At 45.3% G+C, this 26,203-nt stretch overlaps 1 protein-coding gene across 1 annotated transcript in view; it reads right to left on the reverse strand.

Moving 5' to 3' along the window:
- Positions 1–25,238, reverse strand: part of LMX1A (LIM homeobox transcription factor 1 alpha) — a 130,139-nt gene extending 104,901 nt beyond the window's left edge. Inside the window, exons 1-2 of the mRNA XM_031435871.2 lie at positions 25,149–25,238; positions 22,716–22,902 (exon numbers count right to left, since the gene is read on the reverse strand). Of these exons, the coding sequence (XP_031291731.1) occupies positions 22,716–22,902; positions 25,149–25,224 (263 nt within the window). The 5' untranslated portion in view covers positions 25,225–25,238. The remainder of the gene's footprint in view (positions 1–22,715; positions 22,903–25,148) is intronic.
- Between the last annotated feature and the right edge of the window lie 965 nt (positions 25,239–26,203).

The raw sequence follows: 26,203 nt of genomic DNA on the forward strand, positions 1-26,203 counted from the left end.
GTGCCTCCGTTCAGCTCTTTCTCACGATCTCCCACGGAAGCCTCCGCATTGTGGTCGGTTGCCCACTGAGCCAAGTATCTGCTCCTGTGATTACAGTCCAGGCTGTGCGTTCAGTCACCTTGATGTCAGTCCCAGCTCCAGCAACAGCCAGCCAGTCAGCGTGTGACTGAAGCAGGACACAGAGGACTGTGCATGTGTGTCATCCTGTCACTGGGCACAGGGCTACCTCCCAAGTGTGGACAAGTGAGTACAAGTGAGCGCAATGTACAAGCCCCACAGGCCGGAAAGCGAGCCCCCCGTCATACCTCCACAATGCTCCCACCCCACCGCGAGGCTGTCCCGGCACCTGGCCAGGAGCCCGGCAAAGTCAGACAGGTGATTCACCTGGTGGGGACACCTCTAGGCCTTGTGTCCGTGATGGCCGGCATCCTGCTGGAGGCACAGCTGTGAGAAGTGATCCAACAGAGAGATTCAGCTTTCCTCAATTTGGTCATACTCAGACAGTGAAGGCAGACCTTAACTTCCTAATGAGTTCTAGGTTTCCTGCCAAATGACAAAGGGAAACTCATGTCGTATCCCCTCACTCTCTTGGGTCTCCTGTTTTATCTCAAACCCACGTGGAGAAAAATATGGTTTCCAGGGACAAGCTCAGCTCACAGTGCAATGGTCAGGGGGAAAGCAATTTCTCTGCGGCAGAAATTTCAAAATACGAAATGATGCACACGACTGTATCAACGTGTGTCAGGACAGACCTCACCCACTGGTAAGAGAGAGCCCTGGGCTGAGAGCTGGAGAGCCCCCCCCGCCCCCCACACCTACACCTTTGCAGACGCGCGAAGAGCTGGCTTGATCTCTAAGCAAGACTGGGCCCCTCTGTCTCTAAAACATGTCAGCAACCTGAACGCCATTCAGTGAAAGGCAATGAGCATGACGTGGGTCTGGGAAGGCTAATTCGTGCACAAAGAGAGTGCAATTGAACAGGCCCATTAAATGGGGAACGAGAACAGAACAATGTAGCTGAAGGCAGGAAGTGCTCACATGCCAAAACAACTCCCCCTCAAAAGGCCTTACAGTGATGTAGCTGAATAAAACGTAACTAAACGGGAAACAAAGGTCTTGGTGGAGCCTGACGGAGAGGTTATTTATTATTAGTAGAATCTATCAGACTGCCCTCTTACCCACCTCTCAAAAAAATCATTCCCATGGAAACATAAAATAATTTATAAAGAGTTACATAGCACATCAAATAATCAAAAATGTTATTGCTAGGCAAATAGGTGCGTGGAGTATAGGTGTGGCCCAGATGGGGGCTAGGGTTCTGGTGCCGACTCTGCCGTCAGTCAGCTGTATGACTTCCACGTGTGCTAAGTGAGAAGGCAGGACTCACAGTGTTGACAAGAGCTAACATGAAGGAACTTCTCTTTGCCAGAAGTAACTCTAAGTGCCCTCTCTGCACTTACTTCATCTTCACAACAATCCTGTAAGGTAGAGATATTATTATTCCCATTTTACAAATACGAGAATTGAGGCATCAAAGGTCGCAACAAGGACATATGGTAAGTGCCTGAGTCAAGACCTGAACAAGGTTCCTTTTCAGCAATGGCTGAGTAGCCGCTATCAGACCAGCTCCCCGACAGGTAACTAGAAATGCTAGGCAAAGTATAGGAAACCACTACGTGATGACACCAACCACGAGCAAAAGCAGGCAGATACTGAAGGGGAGTCAGCACATGGAGGCATGGACTAGAACTGGGTAATTTTCCTGTTTTTCACAGCTTCTAGTCGCACAGAGTGACTAAGAAACACAGATGGAAAAGCCACAGCTTCCTGGCTGAAAGGACCAAAGGACAGAATTCAGGGCAACCACAGCAACTAAAAGTGAGAAAAGCAGCCTGGAACTACCCAGAGAGGGGGAGCCCCAGATTTTATATACATGTTCTGCCCAAATCTCTAGCTGGCTCCTGGATCCCATGTGTGCTGGACAGACTCCAGGCTGCCCAAATAAGAATCAAAAAACTGAACTGCAATTCCAGCTGCAGCCCACCACAGGGAAGACAGAGTTTGCAGTTTGAGCTCATTCAAGCTAACTGCCTACCGGAAATTTCGTTAAATAAAATACAAATACTCCTTGAGGGAACATAAAAATTCAGGTTATCTATATTGTACCATGTCCAAGATGCAACATAAATCATTAACATGACCCATACTGGAGAGAAAAGAAAATCAGCAGAGATCAACCCCAAAACGACCCAGATGTTAGAATTAGCTGACAAGGATTGTAAAGCATCTATTATAACTATGCTCAAGGACATAAAGAAAAATATGCTCAAAAAGAATGAAAAGATAGAAACTAATATCACAGAAATTCAGACAACAAAAAAGAACCAAATGGAGCTTCTATAACAGCATTGTCTGATACAACTTTCTGCAATAACAGAAATGTTTAATATCTTTGCTGTCCAATACAGTGTCACTAGCTACATGTGGCCACTGAGTGCTTACAATGTGGCTAGTGCAACTCAGGAACTGAATTTTAAATTGTACTTAATTTTAATTAATGTAGATTTAAATAGCCACATGTTGGTAGTGGCAACTGTACTGGGCAGAGCAGCTCTAGAACTAGAAAGTACACCATCTGAAATAAAAATTCACTGGATTGGACTAACAGCAGATTGAAAATGACAAAGAAATTGTTAATGACCTTAAACATAGGTCAATATCCAATTGGACAAACAGACGGAAAAAAAAAGAATGACAACTATAACAAAAAAGAACAGGGGAAAGAATAAACAGATGTATACATTAGTTCCAGGGTTCTTACATTTTATGTGCAATGATACAATATTAACTCATAAGTACATTGTGAGTGGTTACATGTGCATATTGTAATCCTGGGAGCAATCATTTTTTTTAAAAAAGTTAGTAATAATCTAAAGAGGTATCATTAAAAAGCCAATAAGTAAATTAAAATGAAATTCTTAAAAAGAAAATCCATTAACCAAAAGAAAGCATGAAAGGAGAAATGGAGAACAGAAAACAGAGTGCATAAATAGAAAGCAAATAATAATAATAAATAAATAGCAAATTTTAAAAAATAGCAAAATGGTAGACTGAAATCCAACTGTATCAATAATTACATTAAATGTTAATGGACTAAACACTTCAATTAAAAGAAAGAGGTTATCAAAAAGGATAAAGAAGCAAGACTCGGCTATATGTTCTCTATAGGAGTTGTACTTTAAAAATAAAGGTTAAAAATCAGACAATCTGTTTGGAATCTCCTGTCTTTAACTATTATATTAATCATGACCTAAGAAGTACCTTCTATCTCTAAAATCCAATGATTCCACATGCATAAGTATATATGCATATATACACAAGTACTATGTAAAAATATATTCTTTTACACTCAGGATACATAATGATCAAATTTATATGTGTGCCCAAACCCAGGAGTGATGATGGAGAAGACAATTTACCAAGTCAACCCACCATCATTGCTGATTTTGTTTCCCAATCAATGTTCACTGTGTCAGGCAATCAGATGGAATTTTTGTGTTACTGTGTCCAGGAAAATCACTTCACTTATTCTCAGAGAGTGACTTAACTGCTCAGCAACAGAAATGTCCTAGAACTGCTTGAATTTAAATCTTCATGGAAGAACTTGACACGATCTTTCCCATAGGGCCTGGTGACTAGAACAGGCAGCATCTCCAGGGCTTTGCCACACAGACAAAGCAGCAGTGATACAGCGCAAAGAGCACTGAACTTGCCATGAGACAGCCGAGCCTGATTCCCACCTGCACTGTTTAGAGATCATGGAATATGGGGACCGTCATTTAGCCTCTCTGATCCTCAGCCTTCTCATCACGAAGGAGGTTGTGGTGATGATGACATAATAGAGTGTCTGTTCACAGTCTCTCTAAGTTTTTCTCTTTTAGGCTCTCAATGCCCAATGTCATTAGTTTCGCGTGGTAGCTTCCCAAGTAAATATTAGAAGGGTTGAGAGAAACCATACGGGATTTTTAAAATACAATACAAATTCAAAGATTTTTGAACTCACTCATTATAGCCAAAATACTTCCCCAAATATGCGTAAATTAATTAGTGTCACAGATACATTTGAAAACTGGAGCACATGCCCATTCATGAAACCACTATCAGCAAACTGATTAATTAGGGCCCATTCTGTGGCCTCGTTTAAGAAGCGTGATCAATGAATTAATAAGCCTTGTCATTACAGGTACCTTCTGAGAGAGACTGAGCCTCTGTTAAATGTCATGCAAGACCTGGAACGTTCACAGGTTTGTGAAATTCAAATGCATTATTTCCTCCTGACAGATGCGATCAAGTCAGTAGAACTCAGTTCAACCTTCAGTTGCCAACAAATGATCATAATTGTTGGCCAAGAAGGGTAAACATAAGCCTGCTTAACAAATTCGCTAATTATCTTTCAGTTTAGGATTCATGTAACAAATAAATACTGGATGCCTGCAGCTTATCAGTCAGTTCATATAAACCAACAAGGGTAAGTAGATTTTATTTGTTTAAAAGCTCCTGTTCTTAAGCCAAGTATTTCTTGCCCTTGATTTTTCTTTCTTGAATCTCATATGTGTGTGTATTTCACAAGGCAATCTGTCTGCCCTTATATACTTTTAAAAATATTAGGTATATCCGCTGAGAATTCCTTAAAAAGTAATGCTGAGGTTTAAAAGTAATGAAAGAAACAAGCCCCTGGTATGAGAGTAAAAACTGCCCATACAGGCGTAATCTACAGTTGGCTGGCACTGCTGAACATTAGGAAATAAATTATCAGTGTAATTAGCTGCCATTTACTGAGGATCTTAGCAGATGCTGTATAAACACGCATAACCTTTAATCTCTGCAACTTGGGTAAAGACATAGTTTCTGCTTTTCAGAAATAAGGAGGAAGATTACTCAGAAACTAATTTGCCAAGTAACAGAGCTGGGATTTGAACCTTTGTCCGTGTGGGGAGTCGAGGGAGAGGAGGTATGTCTGTCTTCCTGCCACCCATTCTTACAGTGTTATCTTCTCCATGTGAGAATGTGCCTAATACTTTCCCTCTCTTCCAGATCACCAACTCTTAACCATTTAGGATCATGTGCAGATTCCAGGATTTGATGAGAATCTATGGACCCTCTCCTCCAGAAACACACACACACACTTCTGGGAAAATAAGTCAAGGGATTCATGGATATCCTGAAGCAAAACCCAGGTTCAAAATCTCTATCGCAAATACAGTCTCCAAACATTGACCCGGCTGGATTTTTCATTCACTTGCCTCCTTTACACTTCCCCCTCCTTTTGGGCTTCTATGGAAGTTTTTAAGGAATAAAATAATGGAGCTAAGAAGCAGATACGATATCTTGTCCACATTCAAGAAAAGCCTTGCTCCTCCCACTGCTGCCACAGCTCCCCCCACTCTCCTCACGTCTTCGCCATCTCAGTAAGGGTGCTCAGCTCAGGTGGACTATCTCGGAATCACCCTCCCGTCTTCACTTCCGCTCACCACTGGTCTAAGACAGCTTTATTGATCTCCTCCAGGCCTTCCACGATGATCCCTGGGTACCCATTATGTTCCAGGTATTAGACTAGTCAACAAAATTACGTTCCAGGCTCTCGTCAGTGAACAAAGTAAGTAAAGGCAGACCTCAGAGACGGCAGGTTCAGTTCCAGATCAGCACAATAAAGTGAATATCACAATATAGTGAGTCCCATGAATTTTTTGGTTTCTCGGTGCATACGTAAGTTACATACACCCTACACTGTAGTCTATTAAGTATGCACTAGGATTATGTCTAAAAAATGCACAGATCTTAATTTAAAAATACTTTCTTGCTAGAAGACACTAACCATCATCTGAGCCTTCAGAGAATCATCATCTTTTTGCCATAGTAACATCAAAGATCACTGATCACAGATCACTGTAACAAATCCGGTAATAATGGAAAAGTCTGAAATACTGTGAGAATTACCAGAATGTGACACAGAGACATGAAATGAGCAAATGCTGGTGGAAAGACGGCACAGATAGATGCAAGGCTGCCACAAATCTTCAATCTGTAAAAACAAAACAAAAAACACAGTATCTGTGAAGCACACTAAAGAAAAGTGTGCTAAAACAAGGTATAACCTGTCTGTCTGATCTCGTGGGGCTCACATTCGAATGGGGGACACAATATATGGGCCTAATAAAGGAGTAAATTACAGCGAGTCCTAGAAGGTGATCAGTGGCTGGAAAAAATATAGAAGTTATGGGGGAAGGGTGCATGTCGGGGTGGGCGGCAATATTAAATAGTTGGATATTTGAGTAAACACAGGAAGCAGGGGTCAAACTTGCGGAGATCCGGGGGAAAACACATTTTATTTGTGTTTATTGTCTTTCTTCCCCTCTAGAATGTAAGCTCCATAAAGTCAGGGATTCTGTCTTTGTTACTGTCCACTGCTCTACCCCAAGTGCCTGTAACAATGCCAGGCACATAGTAGGTGCTCAAAAATATTAGCTGAATAAGAAAATTAAATGAAAGAGTCAAAATTTACTCTCAGGCTGGCAAAAATTGAGTGTTAGGGTTAATTTCTAAATCTTACCCTAGATATGTCAATATCCTCAATTTAATGGTAAATTCGAAGCAAAGAGAAAGAAACTAAGCCAAGCGGGGTTCACCTTTTAGAAGAGAAAACTGAAAACTGACTATACGTGAAAAATGCTAATAATCTGAACTCCAACTTTTAAAAAGCCAAATAAGAAACAGGCTTTTAAAGAATCCCAGGATATCGCATATCAAATAGGGTTTTTAAATTAGAAATGACCCTTGAAATACAGGACTCCTAAATCCTGAATAATCCATCGATTAGGCTGTCAGTGAGGCACATGGAGACATGGCAGGTAAGATGGAAGCCACCAACCTGGGAAGTGCCAGCCACTGTGCCATGAAATCCTCCCCTCAGCTGCACTCCCATTACAGACCTGCATACCCAGAACACCCAGTATACTTATGCCCTTGGATTATAAGCCTGATTGTGGCTGATTCACTCAGTTACTTATCCCTTGGTGCTGGTGAGTCTAAGGATATGGGTTGGATCTCCATGGAAACCAAGAGACACTGATGCAGTTATCTGGCCACAAGTTACACCCCTGACCTTGCCCAGTGATCCCACTTATGTACATCCTCAGTTACACAAAAGGACGCAGCCTGTGTGTGCATGTGTGTGTGCGCATGTATGTGACTACCCAAAAATAGAGCAACTCAAAGCACATGCTTCATGGTCAAGAAGGCTACAAGTGACCGTTGAGGACCAACTGACCCCCTTCTGCACAATTACAACATCAAACCAAGGTCCTGGATACAAATCTCTCCATTAGCTTCTCCTAGAAACATGATCCGATTCTAAGAAAGGCTACGTTCTATATGGACAAAAGCCGCAAACAACTGGAAGGCCACTGGCAGGACACATGCTCCCTTCATCTTGTCCCCAGAGTCTGGTAAAAAGTCAGGAATATGAGCTCCCTGGATTCCAGGGCACATGACTGTATGGATGGTGGGGTCTTACCACATTACAGGTCATGTGAGCTTCAGAACCCTCTTCCCTCTCTGATTAACCAGCAATGTCAGTGGGAAGCCGAAATCACGTCATCTTAACAGCTCAACCTCTGCAACACTGCCCCATCATTAAACTTTTAAAGGGGTTCACTGGGGAAGTCCTTTAATCCTTTAATAATTGAGTTGGGGGAAAGTGATGAAGAGCATTTACCTTAGCTAATATTAACTAGACTTGGCTACTAATGGCTTTCCAACCGTCCCACTGCACCCACGTGGCCATTTAAAAGAGCACATTCCATTTGGCCCCTTGCTCTTTAACTGTCGACAGGAAAACTGAAAAATAATACATCATTCAGCATTGCAATCTGTACTGCAGTGCTCCACCCAATTCTCCCTTCTAGCACTACTGAGCCCAGTCTACACTAAGGTCTTACAACCCGTTGGCGAGTAGAAAAATTCATCCCATGAATCGGTTGGGTGTCTCTGATCTCAAATAAGCTGATGTATTTTCCACTGACTTTACTGGCCACGGAGGCAGAGAGCCATTGGGAAATAGTCAGCTTTCTCCAATTTGAGTTTAATTCCCTTTCTAAGTTAAAAGGTCTGATGACCCTGTCACTTTTTCTTTCCTAGGGTCACACAGATAGACAGCCCTAGAGAAAGGCAGGATTCCCATCTAAACATCGCCCTTCCACTCCCCCACTGCACACATCAGGAGGTTTGTGATCAGATAGCTTGAGATAAAGCACTGAGGTAAACGGGAGGCTCTCAAAGAGGTTAAATGATGGTCCCAGGCCCACCCAGACAGAGCAGAGGCAAAGGAAGGACCAAAGCTCAAGGATTCCGAAAACCCACTGTTCTCCACCAGGTTTCTCTAGCCTCCAGTCTGGGGAAGTAAACATATGAACCAACCATCTGAATAAGAACGGAAAACAGTGATGGTGGATTAAGAGACCCAGCCACTGTGGTCTGGTCAACATGGTGTCCCCATCCTGGACTCCCTTCTCTTAAACGTTCTCCTGAGCATTGTGGGAAGCAAAAGCCCTCAGTGGACAGGTGTGTGGATGGTCTAGTGGCCAAGCACAACTGACTAGCTCCTGGCCTGGGGAATCAGCCACACAGGACATACCTTGGACTACACTGTGACCAAACAGAGGTCTGCAAGGATGAAGAGCAGAAATGGGAAGACAGTGGGCAAGAGAGGCCTACACAGAGAGAACTGGTATCTGAGGAAGGACACAGGCTGCAGCCTCACTCTGCCTCCACCCTTCGGGCCCATGAACCAGGGTGGCTTCGGGAAAGAAGTTACGTGGGAAGCGGCAGTGGCCACCTTACAAGAGACCCTGAGGAATGACGGAAAACATACCCAGCTTCTGCTGGCCTCTGTTCTGTGGTGATCAGCTCTGGCTAATCCACAGAGAAATGCACAAAAGAACAAAGGGAAAGATCATGCAGGGGCAGAACACGTGCCCTCGATGATTCCCTGACCCTTCCCCAGGCTTCTCCTCTATCAACTGGATGCTCCTCTCTCTCCCTGACCTTCAACGCCCTCCCTTTCCTGGTGAAACTCACCTTAGCTACCAAGTAGGCTCAAAACTACCATATCTGAAAACGTCTCCCCTTCATTCTGTCTCCACCCCAGGTACAGTTTTTCCTCCCATCTTCTTTCCACTACCCATCTTCTCAGAAGAGTTGGCCACATCATTCTCTCTACTTCTTCAACTACCTTTTACTGTAAAATCCATTAACATGCCTTCCTGGTCCCTCCAAGCTTCTGACAACACTACTGTTAATAAGGGTACCAACGACTAACTGCCTACTGGAAGAGCAAGCAGGTGGCCCTACTTTTTAAAATTCACCACCACTGCCCTGTCCTCCAGAAGCCCACCCACCCTGGCGTTCTCTCCTGGATCCGTGTCCTTCCATCACAGCCTCTCCCAGTCTCCTTGAATGCTGGTGGCTCCCCAAAAGCTCCATCCTTGGCCCTCTTCTCACTCTGTGTGGTATCCCCTTGGGTACTTCCCATATCTACATGATAACATATCCTAAAGTTTCCTGCCCAGGTTGGTTTATGGGTGTTCAACTACCTCCTGGAAAAGGGAACCCTCCTACACTGTTGGTGGGAATGTAGCTTGGTGCAGCCACTATGGAAAACAGTATGGAGATTCCTCAAAAGACTAAAAATCGACTTACCATGTGATCCAGCAGTCCCACTTCTGGGCATATGTCCAGAGGGAATCTTAATTCAAAAAGATACATGCACTCCAATGTTCACAGCAGCACTATTTACAATTGTCAAGACATGGAAACAACCTAAATGTCCATTGACAGATGACTGGACAAAGAAGTTGGGGTATATTTACACAATGGAATACTGCTCAACCATAAAAAAGAATAAAATAATGCCATTTGCAGCAACACGGATGGACCTGGAGATTGTTATTCTAAGTGAAATAAGCCAGAAAGAGAAAGAAAAATACCATATGATATCACTTATCTATGGAATCTAAAAAAAAAAACCATAAAAGACAAACAAACTTATTTGCAAAACAGAAAGACTCTCAGACATAGAGAACAAATTTGTGGTTACCAGGCGGGGAGAGGGGATAAATTGGGAGTTAGAGATTTGCAGATACTAACTGAAATATATAGAATAGATAAACAACAAGTTCATGCTGCATAGCACAGCGAACTATATTCAGTATCTTGTAGTAACTTATGGTGAAAAAGAATATAAAAACGAATATATGTACATTCATGTATGACTGAAGCATTATGCTGTACACCAGAAATTGACACAACATTGTAAACTGTCTCTACTTCAATAAAAAATTTTATATACAAACTAAAAAGAAAGAAAACTGCCTCCTGGACACTGCCACCTGAATTAGCTCCCTTTCCCACTGATCCTCCAAGAGCCAGTTAACCTGTGACCTTTTCCATGAGGCTTTTTCAGTAACCCCTAGCAAGTCACTCATTGATCCATTGATCCGTTCAACCAACATGTCAAATGCCTATTATTTGTCAAGAATCACGCAAGATGCTGGAGATGCGGGAGTTAAAACACAAAATGAAACAAAAGAAGGTCTGTGCCCTCATAGAGCTTATGATTTAGTGACACAGACAGTAAGCCAACTCATAAATACGCATTTCAAATTATAGTAAGCACTATGAAGATAACAAATAGCACACAGTAATATAGAACCAAGGGACTTAGATAAGCTGGTATTTGGTCCCACTGGCCATGCCTCTCCTAAAACAAGTTTACTCTTCCTTTAAGCATCTGTCTAATTTATGTCTCTAAGCAGTCTCTGTTTGATTGTTAATACATTGGTGCTTGCTTTTATTCATTTTTACGTATCTGGCATATACAGGAGTTTAATGAATCTGTTTGATGATTAAATGAATGAATGGGTTATTTAAGTAATGAATCAACTATTTATGAATCCATTTAATTCTGAATTTGAGAAATCCACATACAACTAGGTAAAGTGCATTCCAATTGCTGGCGTATTACCTGAAATCTCTAGGTTCATTAAATGCCGGTTTACAGAGATTAAATTCAGATGTACATCTCATCTCTCTAAAATTGACTGGAACTACTTTTATGAGAACCAAGTATCGGCAGTGGTGAGAGAAATAATACAACACAGGAATACTTAATTTCCAAAAAAACCAAGATTCCATTATTCCATTTTCAATCCAGCCAGGCCAAGTAATAAACAAGAGGGAGTGAACAGTTCTGGAAATCTGCCTCACGCCGGGGCACGGTGGGAGCTTTCCTAGCTGAGGCTGGAGCTTGTTCGAAAGTACAACACAGTTCTGAAGAGAACTTGGAAAGGGGTTATCCGAGGAATGGATGGACAGCTGCTGGCTGGTCCCCATGGAAGTATGTCTGGAAGGCTCCAGATCTGATATTTAACAGTTCTGCTGCCAAATGCACAGACAGGCTCCCAGAACAAAAGTCACCAATAGCAAACTCTGGGAGCTAGAGAGAAGGAAAATGGATGCTTGTCTCCCTTTGTGTCATTCTTCCGGTGCAGAAGAGCAGGGACGCTCGGGGGACGGTGGAGACCAATGCAGATGGGTTGGGAGAGAAAAGATGGGTAGGAGGGCTTTGCATTTGTGGGAGAATTTGATAAACAGGAGTGATGAGTGTGCACTAGCAGCTTTCACACACACACAAACACTCAGGAGTTCCCCAAATCCACAAAACTTCCTTTAAAACCACAGAATATGTAAACAGCTGACCGTCGAAAGCCTGCCGGAAAGCTCAAGTATCTAGCAGGTGGGGACTTGTTTTCCAAGAGCTGGTTCAACAGGACAAACTGAGAATTGTGATCTCACTGGGGTGTGAGCACCAGAATTCAAGGAGCAGATGGTGTGATTTAGTGGAAAGGCCACTGGACCAGGAGTCAGCGGCTGGGGATAGCATCCCAGTCTCTCTCGTTACCAACAGCGTGACCTTGGGCAAGCTCTTAACCTCTCTGAACTTCAGTTTCCTCAGCTACAAAATGCAAAAAAAAAAAAAAGCAAACATCACCTTAGCTAACTTTCTAAATTGCTGTAAGATCCAATGGATATAATATCTGTGAGAAAAGGCTCTTTGAAAACTGAAAAGGATATATTTTTCCCCAACATATCCTTTTATGGAATTTTCTATGAGCCAAGCATTGATCTGCACGCTTTATAAATATCAATCCAAAATGACCCTATGAGGTTGGTACTCTTTTTTCAGTCCAGTTTTATGGAGATACAGTTGACAGATAGCACTGTATAAGCTTAAGGTGTACAGCATGATGATTTGACTTATACATTGAAACGATTACCACAGTAAGTTTAGTAAACATCCAACATCTCGTATAGATACAAAGTTTCTAAAATAGGAAAAAAACTATTTTTCCTTGTGATGAGAACTCTTAGGATTTACTCTCTTAGTAACTTTCTTTTTTTAATTAATTTTTTTGTTGAAGTATAGTCAGTTTACAATGTTGCATCATTTCTGGGATACAGCATGTTTCAGTCATACAAACACATATGTATATTTGTTTTCATATTCTTTTTCATTATAGGTTACTATAAGATATTGAATATAGTTCCCTTTGCTATACAGAAGAAACTTGTTGTATATCTATTTTATATATAGTAGTTAGTATCTACAAATCTCAAACTCCCAATTTGTCCCTTCCCACACTCTTTCCCCCGCTTATAACCATAAGTTTGTTTTCTATGTCTGCGAATCTCTTTCTGTTTTGTAAATAAGTTCATTTGTGTCCTTTCGTTTTCTTTAGATTCCACCTATGAGTGATATTATATGGTATTTTTCTTTCTCTTTCTGGCTTACTTCACTTAGCATAATGATCTCCAGGTCCATCCATGTTGCTGCAAAAGGCATTATTTTATTCTTTTTTATGGCTGAGTAGTATTCTACTGAATAAATATACCACACCTGCTTTATCCAGTCATCTGTCGATGGACATTTAGGTTATTTTAATAACTTTCATATATAACATATGGCAAAGTTAATTATATTTATCTTATTGTACATTACATCCCTAGTACTTCTTTATCCTGTGACTGGAAGTTTGTGAGGTTGGTACTATTATTATCCCCATTTTACAGAGAGGTTTACGGGCACAGAGGAAGCATGACCTTCACCCAAGGTAACACAGCTTATGAGCAGCAGAGCCAGAATTTGGTCCCAGACACCCTGGCTTCAGAGTTTATGCTCTTGACCACTAGACTGTGTTATCGCACACAGCTCCTAAGAATATGTATTTTTTACTCATGTTACAAAACTAGCAATAATAATACCCAAGCCCGAAGAGTTCTCCATATTTTACCAAAAGGTTTTTCAAGTTCATCATCTTATTTAATTCTCACAATAACTCTGTGACATTGTTATTATTACGTTCCTCTGTATAAATGAGGAAATTGTGTCTTGGATATCTCCTGATAGTAGGACATGTGCTGCAAATTATTTTTCCAGTGATGGAGAGAGATGTGATGTGCCCAAACCATTCATGTCCACCTGTCCAACTCCCTTGCATCTATGGACATGGACTTTTTAAAGAGAAGATCTCTACCAATTACAGAACACAAAGAGTAAAACCCAGAAGAAAAGGAGTGGATGTGTAGTCATGGCCAGCCTCACATACAGATAAACAGGGGAGTACTCTATGAAGTGAGATATGCATTCTGCCCAAAATTATCTGCTTTACTGCCCTAAATTATCAAAATTGTCCCCCATTCTAGGACCTAAAATTCTACCATAAGACAGTCATTCCTTTGACTAAACACCCTTCTGATTAAAAAGACTCTTTGGAAGAATACTGCATTATCATGTACATCCCAATGTGAATTATTTCACACTTTGACAGCTAGTGAAGAGCAGGCTCTAGCCTGCACATGGCATCATTGGAAAATTTAAAAGTCATAAGATGGGTTCAGAGCATAAGACAAACAAGAAGGCAAGGCTGAGCTGAGATCCAAAGTGGGGTTGGAAAACCAGTCTTGTGGTTAAATTCAGGGCTTCCAGGTGCTTAGAGCCCCAGGGGAAAGATAGGTGCAGAGAGCAAGCAACACTCCAGCCAAAGACATGCAGGGAAGGGTCTCCTGAGATGTTCTTCCCCTTTGGATTTCTGAAGTCTCCTTCATGGTACCACCAGTGAGGCATGGTTTTTGTCCCTGAAGAGCTGAGCCCTCATGCCCACATGCTTACTGGAGGGGACAGGCACAACAGGAGCCCCTGCAACAATGCAAGGAGGGCAGGAGGAGAAGGGGTGACGGGAGCCAGCAGCAGGGGAGGACACTCTCGATATTTATGTTAAAAAGGATTTGTTCCACTGTCAAAACCAGAAAGTGCCCCCCAAGAGCCAGCTTTAAGGAAGGAAGCCTGAAATGACAGAGAAGGTGGTGGGATGTATGAAGGAGGCCCTTTGGAAAGGAGGCTGAAAGCAAGGGGAGGGCATCAGGCAGAAGGCAGGTGTGGCTGTAAAAACCCACCCCTGGACCGGGACTGGCCAGCAATGATCAGGGGATGAACAGAAACTGGACAGTATTGTTTCTGTTGGGTCCCCATCAAATCTCACCCATCCTCAGTTCTCCCCAGGGATGGGGAGAGGGCCCAGTGACTACCAAGCTCCTGAAAACTGTATAAGTCACACCCTCTCCACTCACCTGCCATTCCTTTTTCTGGGCCCCATCCTGACCCCAGCAACATCAACCTCTTTTCCACCCTGGAGCTGAGGGGCCCCAGGCCAAGCTGGCATCAGCTCCCACTCAGGTTCAGGCTGTTGGGTACTCAAACAAAGACATACTTGGACCCTCCTGCAGAGAGAGAGGGGACCGTTTCTGGGCCCAGAGGGAGCTGGCCTTAATCTGCTGCACGGTGAATGACAACAATGCTAAGAATGAAAATATGGTTTGGGGGGATAGTCCCCAGGAGCCCAACATTTTGGTATTTAAAGGAACTTTAATGAGCTTAAGAGGCTAATCTGGAGTTCAGGAGGGGGTGTTTTGTTTTCTTTTGTTTTGAAAAATCCTTTTAAAAGTTCCTGAGGCTTGATAGGGAGGAGGTGAGAGAACTGTGAGTCAAGAAGTGGCTACCGTGCAACTGAAGAGGCCGGACAGAGCTAGGAGAGGAGGCTGCTCCAAAGATCCCTTCCCACTGCATCAGCTGGACCTGGTGCTCAAGAGAGAAAGGATGGTTCTCTCCAGGCTGGAGAAGCGTGATGTCCAGAGAAGCAGTGAAGTGAGCAACGTTGAGAGTGAGCAACGCACTTACGTGCTATCAGAATACTAGCCAGGCTTCTCCCCCGACGACTCCTTGTCCCGGTTTACTGGTGACCAACATCAAACTCAGACATTTCTCTGACCCACTGAAAAACACCTACCTGTTGCGGCAGGACATAACCCAGCATCCACGAAGGTGCCCAGCACACTCAGAAAGATGTTCAGGGGCCCCCAGATGGTCACCCAAAGAGCGTTGGTTATGGGATCGTGCAAACTGAGCACGACGCCCCTCATCAGCTATTGTAGCCGCGTCCTGTTCCATAGCGGGGTGGACCATTATTTTGTGCATCTAAAAGATAAGTCTGTTTCCTCCAATGAGAAAAATTTTTAAAAGACTAACAGTCCCTAAGGTTGGCCTTGGGGGGAGGGAAATGAGGCAACTGATGAGATGGTGTTTAAGTAATATCTTATGTTTGCAAGAGGCAAGTTAAGAGAATTCCACAGGGCACAGGGGAGTGAGGGGGAGGCAGAATGGGATGAGGCTAGATGTGAAGTCTAGATAGAGCACGCAGTCCATTCCCAGCAATGCTGGATGCTAAAGATTTTTTTTTATATGAACGGGGTTTAATTGGCCCATCAGACAAGGTAGTCCAATCCATAGTGTCCAGATATCTATCAGGGCTTGTCCACAATAGGGTAATGATGATAAATACAAGGCTAACAGGGTGGAGAGACACTGGAGGCCTAGAGTGTCAGGAAAGCCAGACATATTTACTATTATCCAAAAATAGGATCTCCCAACTGGAATCTTGAAAGGCTAGGAGAGACCAAACTCGTTCATGTGACTTCAGTTAAGGACTAGGAAAAGCACAGTCCATTTTGTATTTTTAGTCGTTATGACATTATGGTGCAATAATGGGGAATCTGGCAAGCGTTTCATTAAATTCTAGCTAATCCGAGCATGGCAGGCAGGTGACAAGCTCTACAGATGATCTGGTTGCCTTGGTTCACCACCGAAAAGTACAGCGTGGAGGGAGGGAGGTTTTAAAAATCCTTTTTTAACTACCCAGATGGGGCTCCTTGTGATGCGACCAAGTCTACCCACAAGGTAGAAAACCAAGGTCGGGCCGCAGTTTTCTTCCTCCCATGATGTCTTCACTAATACTTCGGTGTTTCTGCTGCATTCCAACTGCATCTGCTGTCTAACACTGGAAGAAACTTAATCCCTGTCCTAAGTCTCATTTTATTTATTTTCAGTGGTGTGAAAATAAACATGCAGCAAGATTGCAGTGTTTACCCCTCCTTTTCAGCTGATACAGCTCTAATCCTCCTGCTAATTAATGCCAGGGCCATCGCCATCTTATTAATTTCATCTTGGTTAAAAATATAGAGACAGATAATTGTGCTTGACTAAAATAACAATTTGACATTTGGAAGGTGTTCACTTCATTTTAGCAGGACAGTTGGCGGGGTTTCATCTCATATATGACAAAGAGACACAAAGTCACACGCTGACATCAGTCAGTGATAACACAACTGATTCTAATTGTGATAAATTGACTAAAACGTCCCACACCTCGCGAGTCAAGGAGACGAAGGAGAAAACATAAAACGTAAGGCGTCCCAGGTTTCTCCATCGGTTCCAGAAAACGGGCACAAAGGAGACAAGGGCCTCTTTTTTCCAGAATCTTTTCTGCATGTTGATCCTAAAATTACCGACTTCACCAAACGGAATCTGAAAAGGCTGCTGGCAAGGCTGTTCCACACGTCCGCTACGAAACTTTCAAAAAAACATACAGGGCATTCATTCCTAGGGGGAAGCCTCAGGCATGCTGGAAACAGGGCAGGGCTCTCCCATATAGGACCCCTTCTGCTTCCGCACAGAGGGTGGGAGACGCATTCCCCCACCACCCCCCGCCCCATGCAGCCCCAACCCTCCTTATCCCACCCCACAAGTGGCTTACGACGAACTTCCATCTGAAGATGTGAGCATTCCAATTTCCATGTTAGAAAAACGTAAAAAAAAAAAAATTTTTTTTAAAGCATTAAAGTAAGGCTAAGATGCAGAAATTATTTTTAAACCTTTCTAGGGTGAATGTAATTATGCTTTCTTCCCCCATTGTTCATTTCTCAGTATTGCACAGCTATAAGTAACCATCAAGTTAACATGATTCAATATTGGTTATTATGAAGCTTTTATAATGCAACAATGACATTTTGTATATGAATTTACTCTAAGAAGCTTCAATAAATTTCTGGTAATATAATGAATATTTTTAAATCATTGCCTATCTTCTCACTTCTGAACACTGGAACCCAAATAATTTCTTTGATCTTAAAAGATAACTAGCTGATCATTTAATGTATGAAGTTGTTCTCATTAGAGAAACAGTCCCTATCCATTATCTCCAAAACACTTCCCAGAATTAAAAAGCAACAGTAAAGAGGGCTCTTTAAAATTAGTTAGTGTTTGGGGTGACACAAAAGTTACAAAAGAAAAATGAAACTCAAAAGCAAGACAAACTATGAACTGTCAGAAAAAGCTCTTGTCACTGAAATCTGAACAGCAAAAGCAACTCCTTAGCCGGATGGATGGCAAAATCCCAGAACTCTACAGCATGTAAAAACCAGACTGGATAAATAACTTTTTTTCATGTGCTACATTTATGTTAAGGATCAAAAGAACCCCACAAGCGTACTCTGGAAAGCAGTGTTCATATCTAATTCCCAGAATACTATTAATATCTATGCTTGCTCTCTAATTTTATTTCAACATTTTAAGTCTTAGATTCAGAAAGTCCTACCTAGGGACCAATACAAAGAGAGAAAAATGCCTCTGAACAAGGACTGTTTCCAATCACCCTCTAAATAAAAAAAAGAGAGAGAGATAAGTCAGCTTGCACAGACACAGACACAGCCCATGGACAGTGCTTATCCCAAGCTAAGCCCCTGTCCCCCCCCCAATTTAATGCAGACATCAATTTATTACTTAGCTGTGTTGATTTTTATATTCCTTAAATTTTATGATGCCAGGAGTGAGGCCAACAAAAGACAGAGTAGAAATCTAACAATTGCCTCTGTAATTTCATCTGTGGGCCCCTTTTATGAGGAAGGGATGCCCAATTTTGATCTCCAAGTAATGTCACAGTAATAAAACCAAACTCACTCTCCTCCCTACACACACCCCCTACACTACCTTGATGAAATGCAGAATGAGTTCATTACTGATCCTAAGAGATCACTTCCTCAGCCATCTTCTCCTCGGGGCTGCCAATCAGCGGGTCGACAGAAAGACACAGAGGGAGCTCTACGTGGGGGATACACACTTTACTCCATTCCAGTCCCTTTCTTCTAAAACTTGGTCTGCTCCAAAAGAAAGGGGAGAAGACATGGACCGGCCCTGTGAGAGGTTTCCCAAGGCCTGCACTTTGCTGACATGTGGGGAGTTATGATGCTATAAGAGCAGCCCTGATGACAGCCATACTATCCCACACTGGTCCTAGGACGTCCAGAGCAATCTAAGGGACGATGATAAACTTCATGTGCTGTGTGAGGGGAGAGGACCCCGCCTGACACACAGAGCCACCAGGCACAGGAGAGAAACAATATAAAAGTGATTTAACTGTGGGATCCCTTCCAGAAGGCTTAATTATCTATTGTATGACCACATTCCCGTTATTCGGCAGTCTCCCGTCTCCAACTTCGGTCCAGCTACAGTATTTGTCTGGAAGAAATTCAGGGAAAACTCCAAACTAACCAGATCAGAGAGGACTCAGCGAAATAGGGAACGGCAGTTATGTAAGCAAGAAGTTCCCTAGGCTGGAAAATTCCTTGGTGGTCTGTTAACTTTCAGGACCGTCGAAGACCGTTGAGTCCAACGCTTAAACATCCACGTCGACAGCATCCTGATGCTTTATATGACGTGGTGCCCCTTCATCAATCCTGCACATGTACCATCCCTCCCAACTAGCTATTTTTCTTCAAAGGCGTGTCATGAGACAATAAAGGTCACCTCCAGTTCTTAATTTCTGGACATTCATAAATCAGTTTTCTACACTCTAGCCCTAAATGCTTATTTGTTTTGGATGATCAGAAGATGAATTATTCCTAAGAGTGTCATAGTGCATGAGATAAATATTTAACAAAATACCCTGAAGTCTTCAAATGAATGGCTGTATGTCTAGGATACCACTGTCAATTCAATTTTTTTTTAATTAGACAAATTTGGTGTTTGACATCGAGAAGGTGTAACAACTAGTTGACAGAGTAGAATTTTCACTTTTTAACTGGCTGCCTGACACCAGGAATAGGCAGCTAATAATTCTAATGCAAAACTGCCCCACAGTCAGAAATGCACACACACATGGCTGGAATAAATATGAGAAACTCCCCCTGTTAATATCATGTTTATGCCCCTCACTACAGACTACACATTAACTATATGTTCTTTTATTTTAATGTGTAAAAATGGCATTTGAACGCCTTGAAGTTTGGAGCCAAGAGCACTGCCTGAATGTTCATTTTCTCCAGAGCACTTCATAATTTACCACCACCATTGTCCCACCACTTTGACTTCCACCTGAATGTCCTCTCCAGTTGCCTTGGCTGGGCCTCAACTTTTAAAAAGAGCCAATGAAGAAAGCAAAACTATTTTTACAAATGTATCTGTTAGAGAGGAAAATGCTCTCTGTGACCGCTTCATGACTGTTTTCTAAAATTGAATTGCAACCTTCTGGAGGAGAAATAGCTGGTCATTCTGGCCAGCTTCTACTCCATACTTAGTCCTGAAATCTAAGTAGAGGAGGCTTCTGAGAAATAACTCGCTAGTTAAGATAAAATAGACAGAAAAGGGGCTAGGCTATAAGCCTTCTGAAGGCAGGCTCTGAGACTTTCTCCTCATTATCCTCTCATCACCTTGCCCAGTGCCTTGTGTATGGGAGCTCAATAAAAGCTTGTTGAATAAAGGAATTTGTCTAGAGCCTAATTTCAAAACAAACAAACAAACAAACCTCCCCCTTCCTCTCCTTCCACAACAACTACCATACAGACCAATGCCATTAAGATGGTCAAATATATGAAAGCCCTGTTTTGCTGGAAGAAGAATGGGACTGGGGTGTGGGGTGGAGGAGAAAAACAGAGTAAAATTAATCTAAAAACACAAGGGAGGCTCTGGGTACAGACAAGTGCTGACAGTGAGTGAACGAGACAAGCAGCTCCATTTTGGACATCCGTGTTTCCAAAATATACGTTAAAATCAAAATTAAAAACTCTCATTGTAACATCAACACCTCTCTGAACAATGCTGCTCACACTCCTCTGTAAAACCTTCTCGGTTCTGGCCAACAGCTGGCAAGCTGATCCCTGCAATTTTCCCTTTGCAGAAATAGCTTTGTGCGGGGAGAACTGACCCTCGTGGGTTAATAAGACCAAACCGCCGCCAAACTTGGGAGGCTGAAACGGAGGGGACATTGTTGTGTTAAGTACTTTACAACAACTGTTTCTTCTCCTCTTGACACAGCCTGACTTCCTTAAAGAAGATCTGACTGGCCAGACAGCTGTGTTGACCCTTAAGCCTTCTTTGATTCCTGATTTTTTTTTCCACAAACAGAATAGAAATTCACAACCCAAATCCTTTCCTAAGCTCCCATACTTTTGAATTTGCTAGTGTCGTGCCTGAAGGATGTGGACATTTCAGTAATCTATAAGCACAAAGATAAAGATTGGGTCAGCACAATCCCAAAACCTTCAGACGAAAAGCAAGAGGGGGAAACAAAACAAAACAAAACAAAACAATACAAACAAAAAAAGGGAGCAATCAACCAGAAGCTTTATCCAAAGGCGGTACTTGAAGTTGTGTGCGCACAATCTGTTTAATTACCTAAAAATTGAACTTTTCACTCATACACTAGAGCAACAGACAATCAAGAACACATACAGGCATATCTTCTTTAAAAAATAATGTTAAACCTTAATTACCACTTCAGGAAACAACCATGCATTCTCACCTCTTTATATATTTCTGTACTTCTCAACTCATCCAAAATCAAACACATATTGTTTTTAGTGCTGGAAAATGGAAAGTTATCTTTTCAAAACAAAGCAAAATGCCCAGTACTCTATCCACATACGGGTAAGATTCAAGTATGTTATGGCTAAGGAGCGCGAGGAGCAGAAAGAATTTTTGTGTGTGGTCACTGGATCTAATTGCTTTGTCAGTTTCTAGTAAACCTCACAGCCCAGGCAAATCAGAAAAGAAGACATTTCTGTTCCCTCTCAGGGCTTTTTTGTTACATTGAGATTTCTCCTGCACACCCCCTTGCATTGTGTGTTTTTAATAACATGATAGGAACTGTTCTTCACGAGCATTAACCCTCCCTTGATTATCTTTATATAGTGCTGTCCCTTTTATTTAGCACTGACAAATGCGAAATTTTCCTGCGCGTGCTCCGAGGGCACTCCATCACATATACCAGTCCATTTTGACCAGGAAAAGCAGCCCACCCTCCTTAGCGCCACTAAGCAACTCCCGGCTAGCCTGGAGAGAACCAGGAAATATTTTCAAACTCCCACTATCACACCCCCACCCCCATCTCACTCAGGCTTTAGGCAATACAGAGATCTAGAATCGAAATAATCCACTTTCTTAAATACCTGCCTCCTATTTCTCCTCCAAACACACCAGAACGTTCATGTCGACGGGAGGGAACTGAACCTGCCCTGAGGCAGAAATGCATACCCAGACGGGAACGAGGGAGGAGGTGGAGGATGGAGGACCCGGCTTCAACTTTTGGCCTAAATGCCCCTGCGCCCCAGGGTTTTGGAGAAACCGGGGAACTAGGTGGCGAGAATACCGTGAGAGAAAAAGCAAACAGAGGGTGTGCGCTGCGGAGCTCAGAGCAGCAGCAGCGCCATTTCTGAGCCCAATCTGTCCCGACCCCAGTGGACACAGCCAAGCGAGGAACGAGCACAGGGGGACCCAAGCTGTGCAGTCAGAGCCTCAGCGCTCCGCATAAGCGCACGGCTGGCGCAGATAGGTGGGTGAGGTGGAGGGGGAACTGGCGAGGAGATGTGAACCACTGGCAGCCCCAAGGACACCCAAGTGAAGAGGGGGAGAGGAGGGACAAGGCTGATGGGGTCGCAGTGTCCTCTGGGAATGGCCAGGTCGGGAAAACTGGGCGAGCAGCCGTAAGAGGGGAGACATCCCTGGCGCTCCCGCGGGACCCCGGACGTGGTGGCGGGCGCCGGCGCAGTTCTCTGCCGCCCGGAGTATACAAGATGCGGGTGAATGGGCACCTGCGTCTCTGGGCACGCGGGTGCATCTTGCGCTTTCTAGTAGCACATGGGGATAAAAGATGGACACAGCCCCCCGCGCCCACTGATGCAGTGTGCGGGGCGCGCTTGGCGGCGCGGGCACTTACTTCTCGTAGTCATACTTGCAGTAGAGCTTCTTGTCCCGGTAGAAGCAGGTGGTCTCCAGGGGCTCTTTGCAGGAGGCGCACTGCACGCACTGCTCATGCCAGAAGCTGTCGTTGAGCCGCAGCAGAAACCTGTCCGAGATGACCCGTTGACAGCCCTCGCAGACAGACTTGGGGCTCACCGCTCTGCCTACGGCAGCAACAGACGTCGGCTGGTGAGCCGCGCCGGCCCGGCATCCCGGCCAAACCCGGGCCGGACCCGCAACGGATCACTCCACACCCACGGATTTCCACCCCCTCGCGCCCCCGACCCGGGGAAGGGCCCCCGCCCCCAAACATCCAAGCCGAGACTTGGAGATCAGAGAAAAATCAAACCAAATGGAGTTTCTAATAAACAGAGACTATGTGGGAAGGTTTAAATTCTACCAGAGGAGGGGGGTACAAATCAGTAAGTGGCCTTTCATTATCAAACCTACCCAGGTACGCACGCAAAGGTGCGCATATCCTGCAAAAGTAGCCTGCAAGTAAGTTTGTGGTCCTAGGTTTATCACGTAATCATTAAATCACTCACTATGCCTGTCTGTATTGTCTATTATTATAACTGTGAGTGTGTAAAAAGAATTTTCTTTTTTGGTTTGGTTTTGTCTTTCGCTAAAACGCAATTCTGTTCTAATTTTTTACGGAAAACTACATTTTTTTTCTTTGCTTTCTAAAAAAGTCCTGTGTGTGCAGGAAAATACCGTCTCACCCTAGGCAAACTCAGTATTGTTCCAATCAATGAACCCCAAACTGCTGGGTCTTGGCTGGCGCGCAAATTGCAGATGGGTTTTTTCATAATTAAGAAGCATCATAACGGAGAGAAGAAAAAAAAAATAGAGGAAGGAAGCAGGAGGTGGAGATGCCGCGGAGTGTCCGGCCAGGATTCCGAGAATCAGGCGCGCTCAGCAGCCACGCGTGAGGGCGAAACCGAACACAAACAGACTCAGCGCAAAAGGGAATCCTCTCTGTCCTAACCTTTGCACGTGTGTCAGTTTTGTTCCTTTAGTTTGTGGGGGCGGGGGCTTCGCCTTTTTTTAGGGTGGTGGGGTGCTTTGCCGCCTTTGTTGGCACGTTTCACAGCTATTTAAACAAGGCCATGTCGCCCAGTAACAAAACCTTTGCGCGTGGTGTCCCAAAGGGCCTGACCCTCCCCGGTTGCCCTGCTATGCTCGGGTCGCTTTCCCCTTAGGGGACCCGGCCGCTGGCTCAGGAGCGGGGACGGTCACCTTGGGGCACAGGCAGGGAGGATTAGAAGTAACGAGATCTCAGTTAAAATATTCCGTATTCTTTCTGCCCTGTCTCGGCGTCCAGGGGCAAGACCGGGCGCACGGAGCGGACGTGGGCCGGGCGGGGCGCACTGGACGAGCCGCGAAGCCCGCTCAGCGCAGAAGTTTGAGCGCGCCCTGCGCCAGGGCAGGGCCAGATCTGTCCCCCTGGCTCTTCCGAGGCTGCACGGAGTCGGGAAGTTTCCAAAAGGGCGGTTGAAAGGGAGGAACGCGGTGCGTGCGATTTCATTCCATCTGGGGAGTTGGGAGGGATTCCTCCCCGGGTCTGGTTTCTTCAGAAAAACTGTCCCATCCTCCGCCTTCACCCTGCTCTAGCGGTTCCGAGTGAGGGAAAGGGGCAGAAGTGACAAAACGAAAATCCCTCCCTCTAAAAAAAATTTTTCTTTGAACACCCATTCACCAAACTTAGAAAGCGTAGAGAGAGGGGGTGGGGGTTGGGGAGTGTGGAATCCCTGGCCTCAGTTCCGTTAGACCCGAGTGTGGGCTGAGGCCCTGGGCTCGCCGCTCTTACGTGGTCGCGGCGTAGGGACTCGGGAGGCCGAGGGTGGAGAGGGGACCCGCCGGACCCGAGATCTGGCTCCAGTTAATTAAAACCGAGACGAGGGCCCTGCCGAGCGGGCTAATCCCCGCGCTGCGCTGCCCACCGGCCCGGAAAAGCCTCTCCGCCGTACTCTAGGCTGAGACTGCGGATGGAGTTGGTGGAGGCGAGAAGCCGCCTCGAACTTGGGCGCTCCGGACCTCGGGTTTGTATTGTCGCCTCCAGGCCTCCGAAAAGACAGCTGCATTCACGAGACGTCGATCAGCTCTGTGATTAAAAATCTAGCCCTGGGTATTTTTAATCACTTGCCACTCAAACGCCTGCGAGCAATCTCGCCCGCCCCTCGCGGCTTTGGGGAGTTCGGTGACCGGTGCGTGAGGCCTGGGGCAGCTTGCCGGTTTTGGGTAGGAAGGACCCACAGGGACTGATGGATAGACGGGAAGTGGGCTCAACTGAGTGCATGCAGCGGGGCTCTCGTTCCCCTACTGCCGACCCGGTCCCAGGGAGGTGGGCTCCAGAGCTGGGGTCTGTCGGAAAGAAGGTGCGCCCGAGGCACACGGCCCGAACACTCACCCAGCAGCGAGGAGAAGGAGGCTGACGTCTCGATGGCGCTTTGGAAGTTCTCCTCCATCTTCAGGCCGTCCAGCATGTTCGAGCTGGGCCGGGAGGATCTGTAGAGGAGAGGAAACGACGCTTCTGGCGTCCGTGCTCTCTGGGACTCGGCTCCCGCAGCCGCCACACTCCTGGGGAAGGACAGAAGGAGTGTCCAGGGTGACCAGAATGAGCTGGGAGGGTAGAGTCCAGCCAAGAGAAATGTGGGGCGGGAGGAGAGAGACGAGTCACAGCGAACTGCTCTGACTGATCTGATTTCACTCGAAGTCAACACGTTAAGTACTTAGGCCTCCGCCCCCCAACTGCGTTTCTCCTTCCTCTGCCCCTCACACTCCCCCCACCCGGTCCCCAGCCCCAGGTTCCCCATGCAGAGTCCGACTCCGCCCCAACCTATACTAATGGGGGCCCTAGGGACGCCTCTGCGGGAACACAGCTACTGGAGTAAGACGGAGATAAAAAAGAGTGGGTGTTTTCCCTCGCGGGGCCGGGCCCAGGCACGCGGAACTACGAGGTCTATAGCCCGCGCCCGGACCCGCCGCGTTGCGTCGCTCACCTGCCCCGGCCGAGGAGGGGCAGAGTAAGCGACCCGGAGAGCGTCCCGCCCGCTCCCGGACTCAGGGCGCTGGGATCTGCTGGGGGCGCGCGGGAGCGAGTGTGCGGGGCGCGCAGGGAGGTCCTCCCGCCGGTCGGCCGGTGCCGGGAATGTCTGCAGGAGCAAAGAAGTCGCCTCGGGGAGGAGCCGCGGCTGGCCCTGCTCACTCTTGGATGCATTTCAAATCAACTTTCAGAAACACGCCCGCCCGAGCTGCAGCCTAGGAACAGGCAGCCTTCCTTACCTGATGGGCGAGCTCGCTCCCCGGGGCAGGAGCCGAATGAAGTTGCCCAGCGCCGCGGGAGGCTTCGGCCGGGGGAGGCGAAGGCCCTCGAGGCTGCAGCTGGGGTGGCCGCCCCCGGCTCCGGCGCGCCCGGGAGGGAGCCGGAGCGAGCGCCGGCCCCTGGCTCCGCTCCTCGGCGCG

The sequence above is a fragment of the Camelus dromedarius genome, chromosome 23, assembly GCF_036321535.1.
Source record: "Camelus dromedarius isolate mCamDro1 chromosome 23, mCamDro1.pat, whole genome shotgun sequence".
Taxonomy (NCBI): domain Eukaryota; kingdom Metazoa; phylum Chordata; class Mammalia; order Artiodactyla; family Camelidae; genus Camelus; species Camelus dromedarius.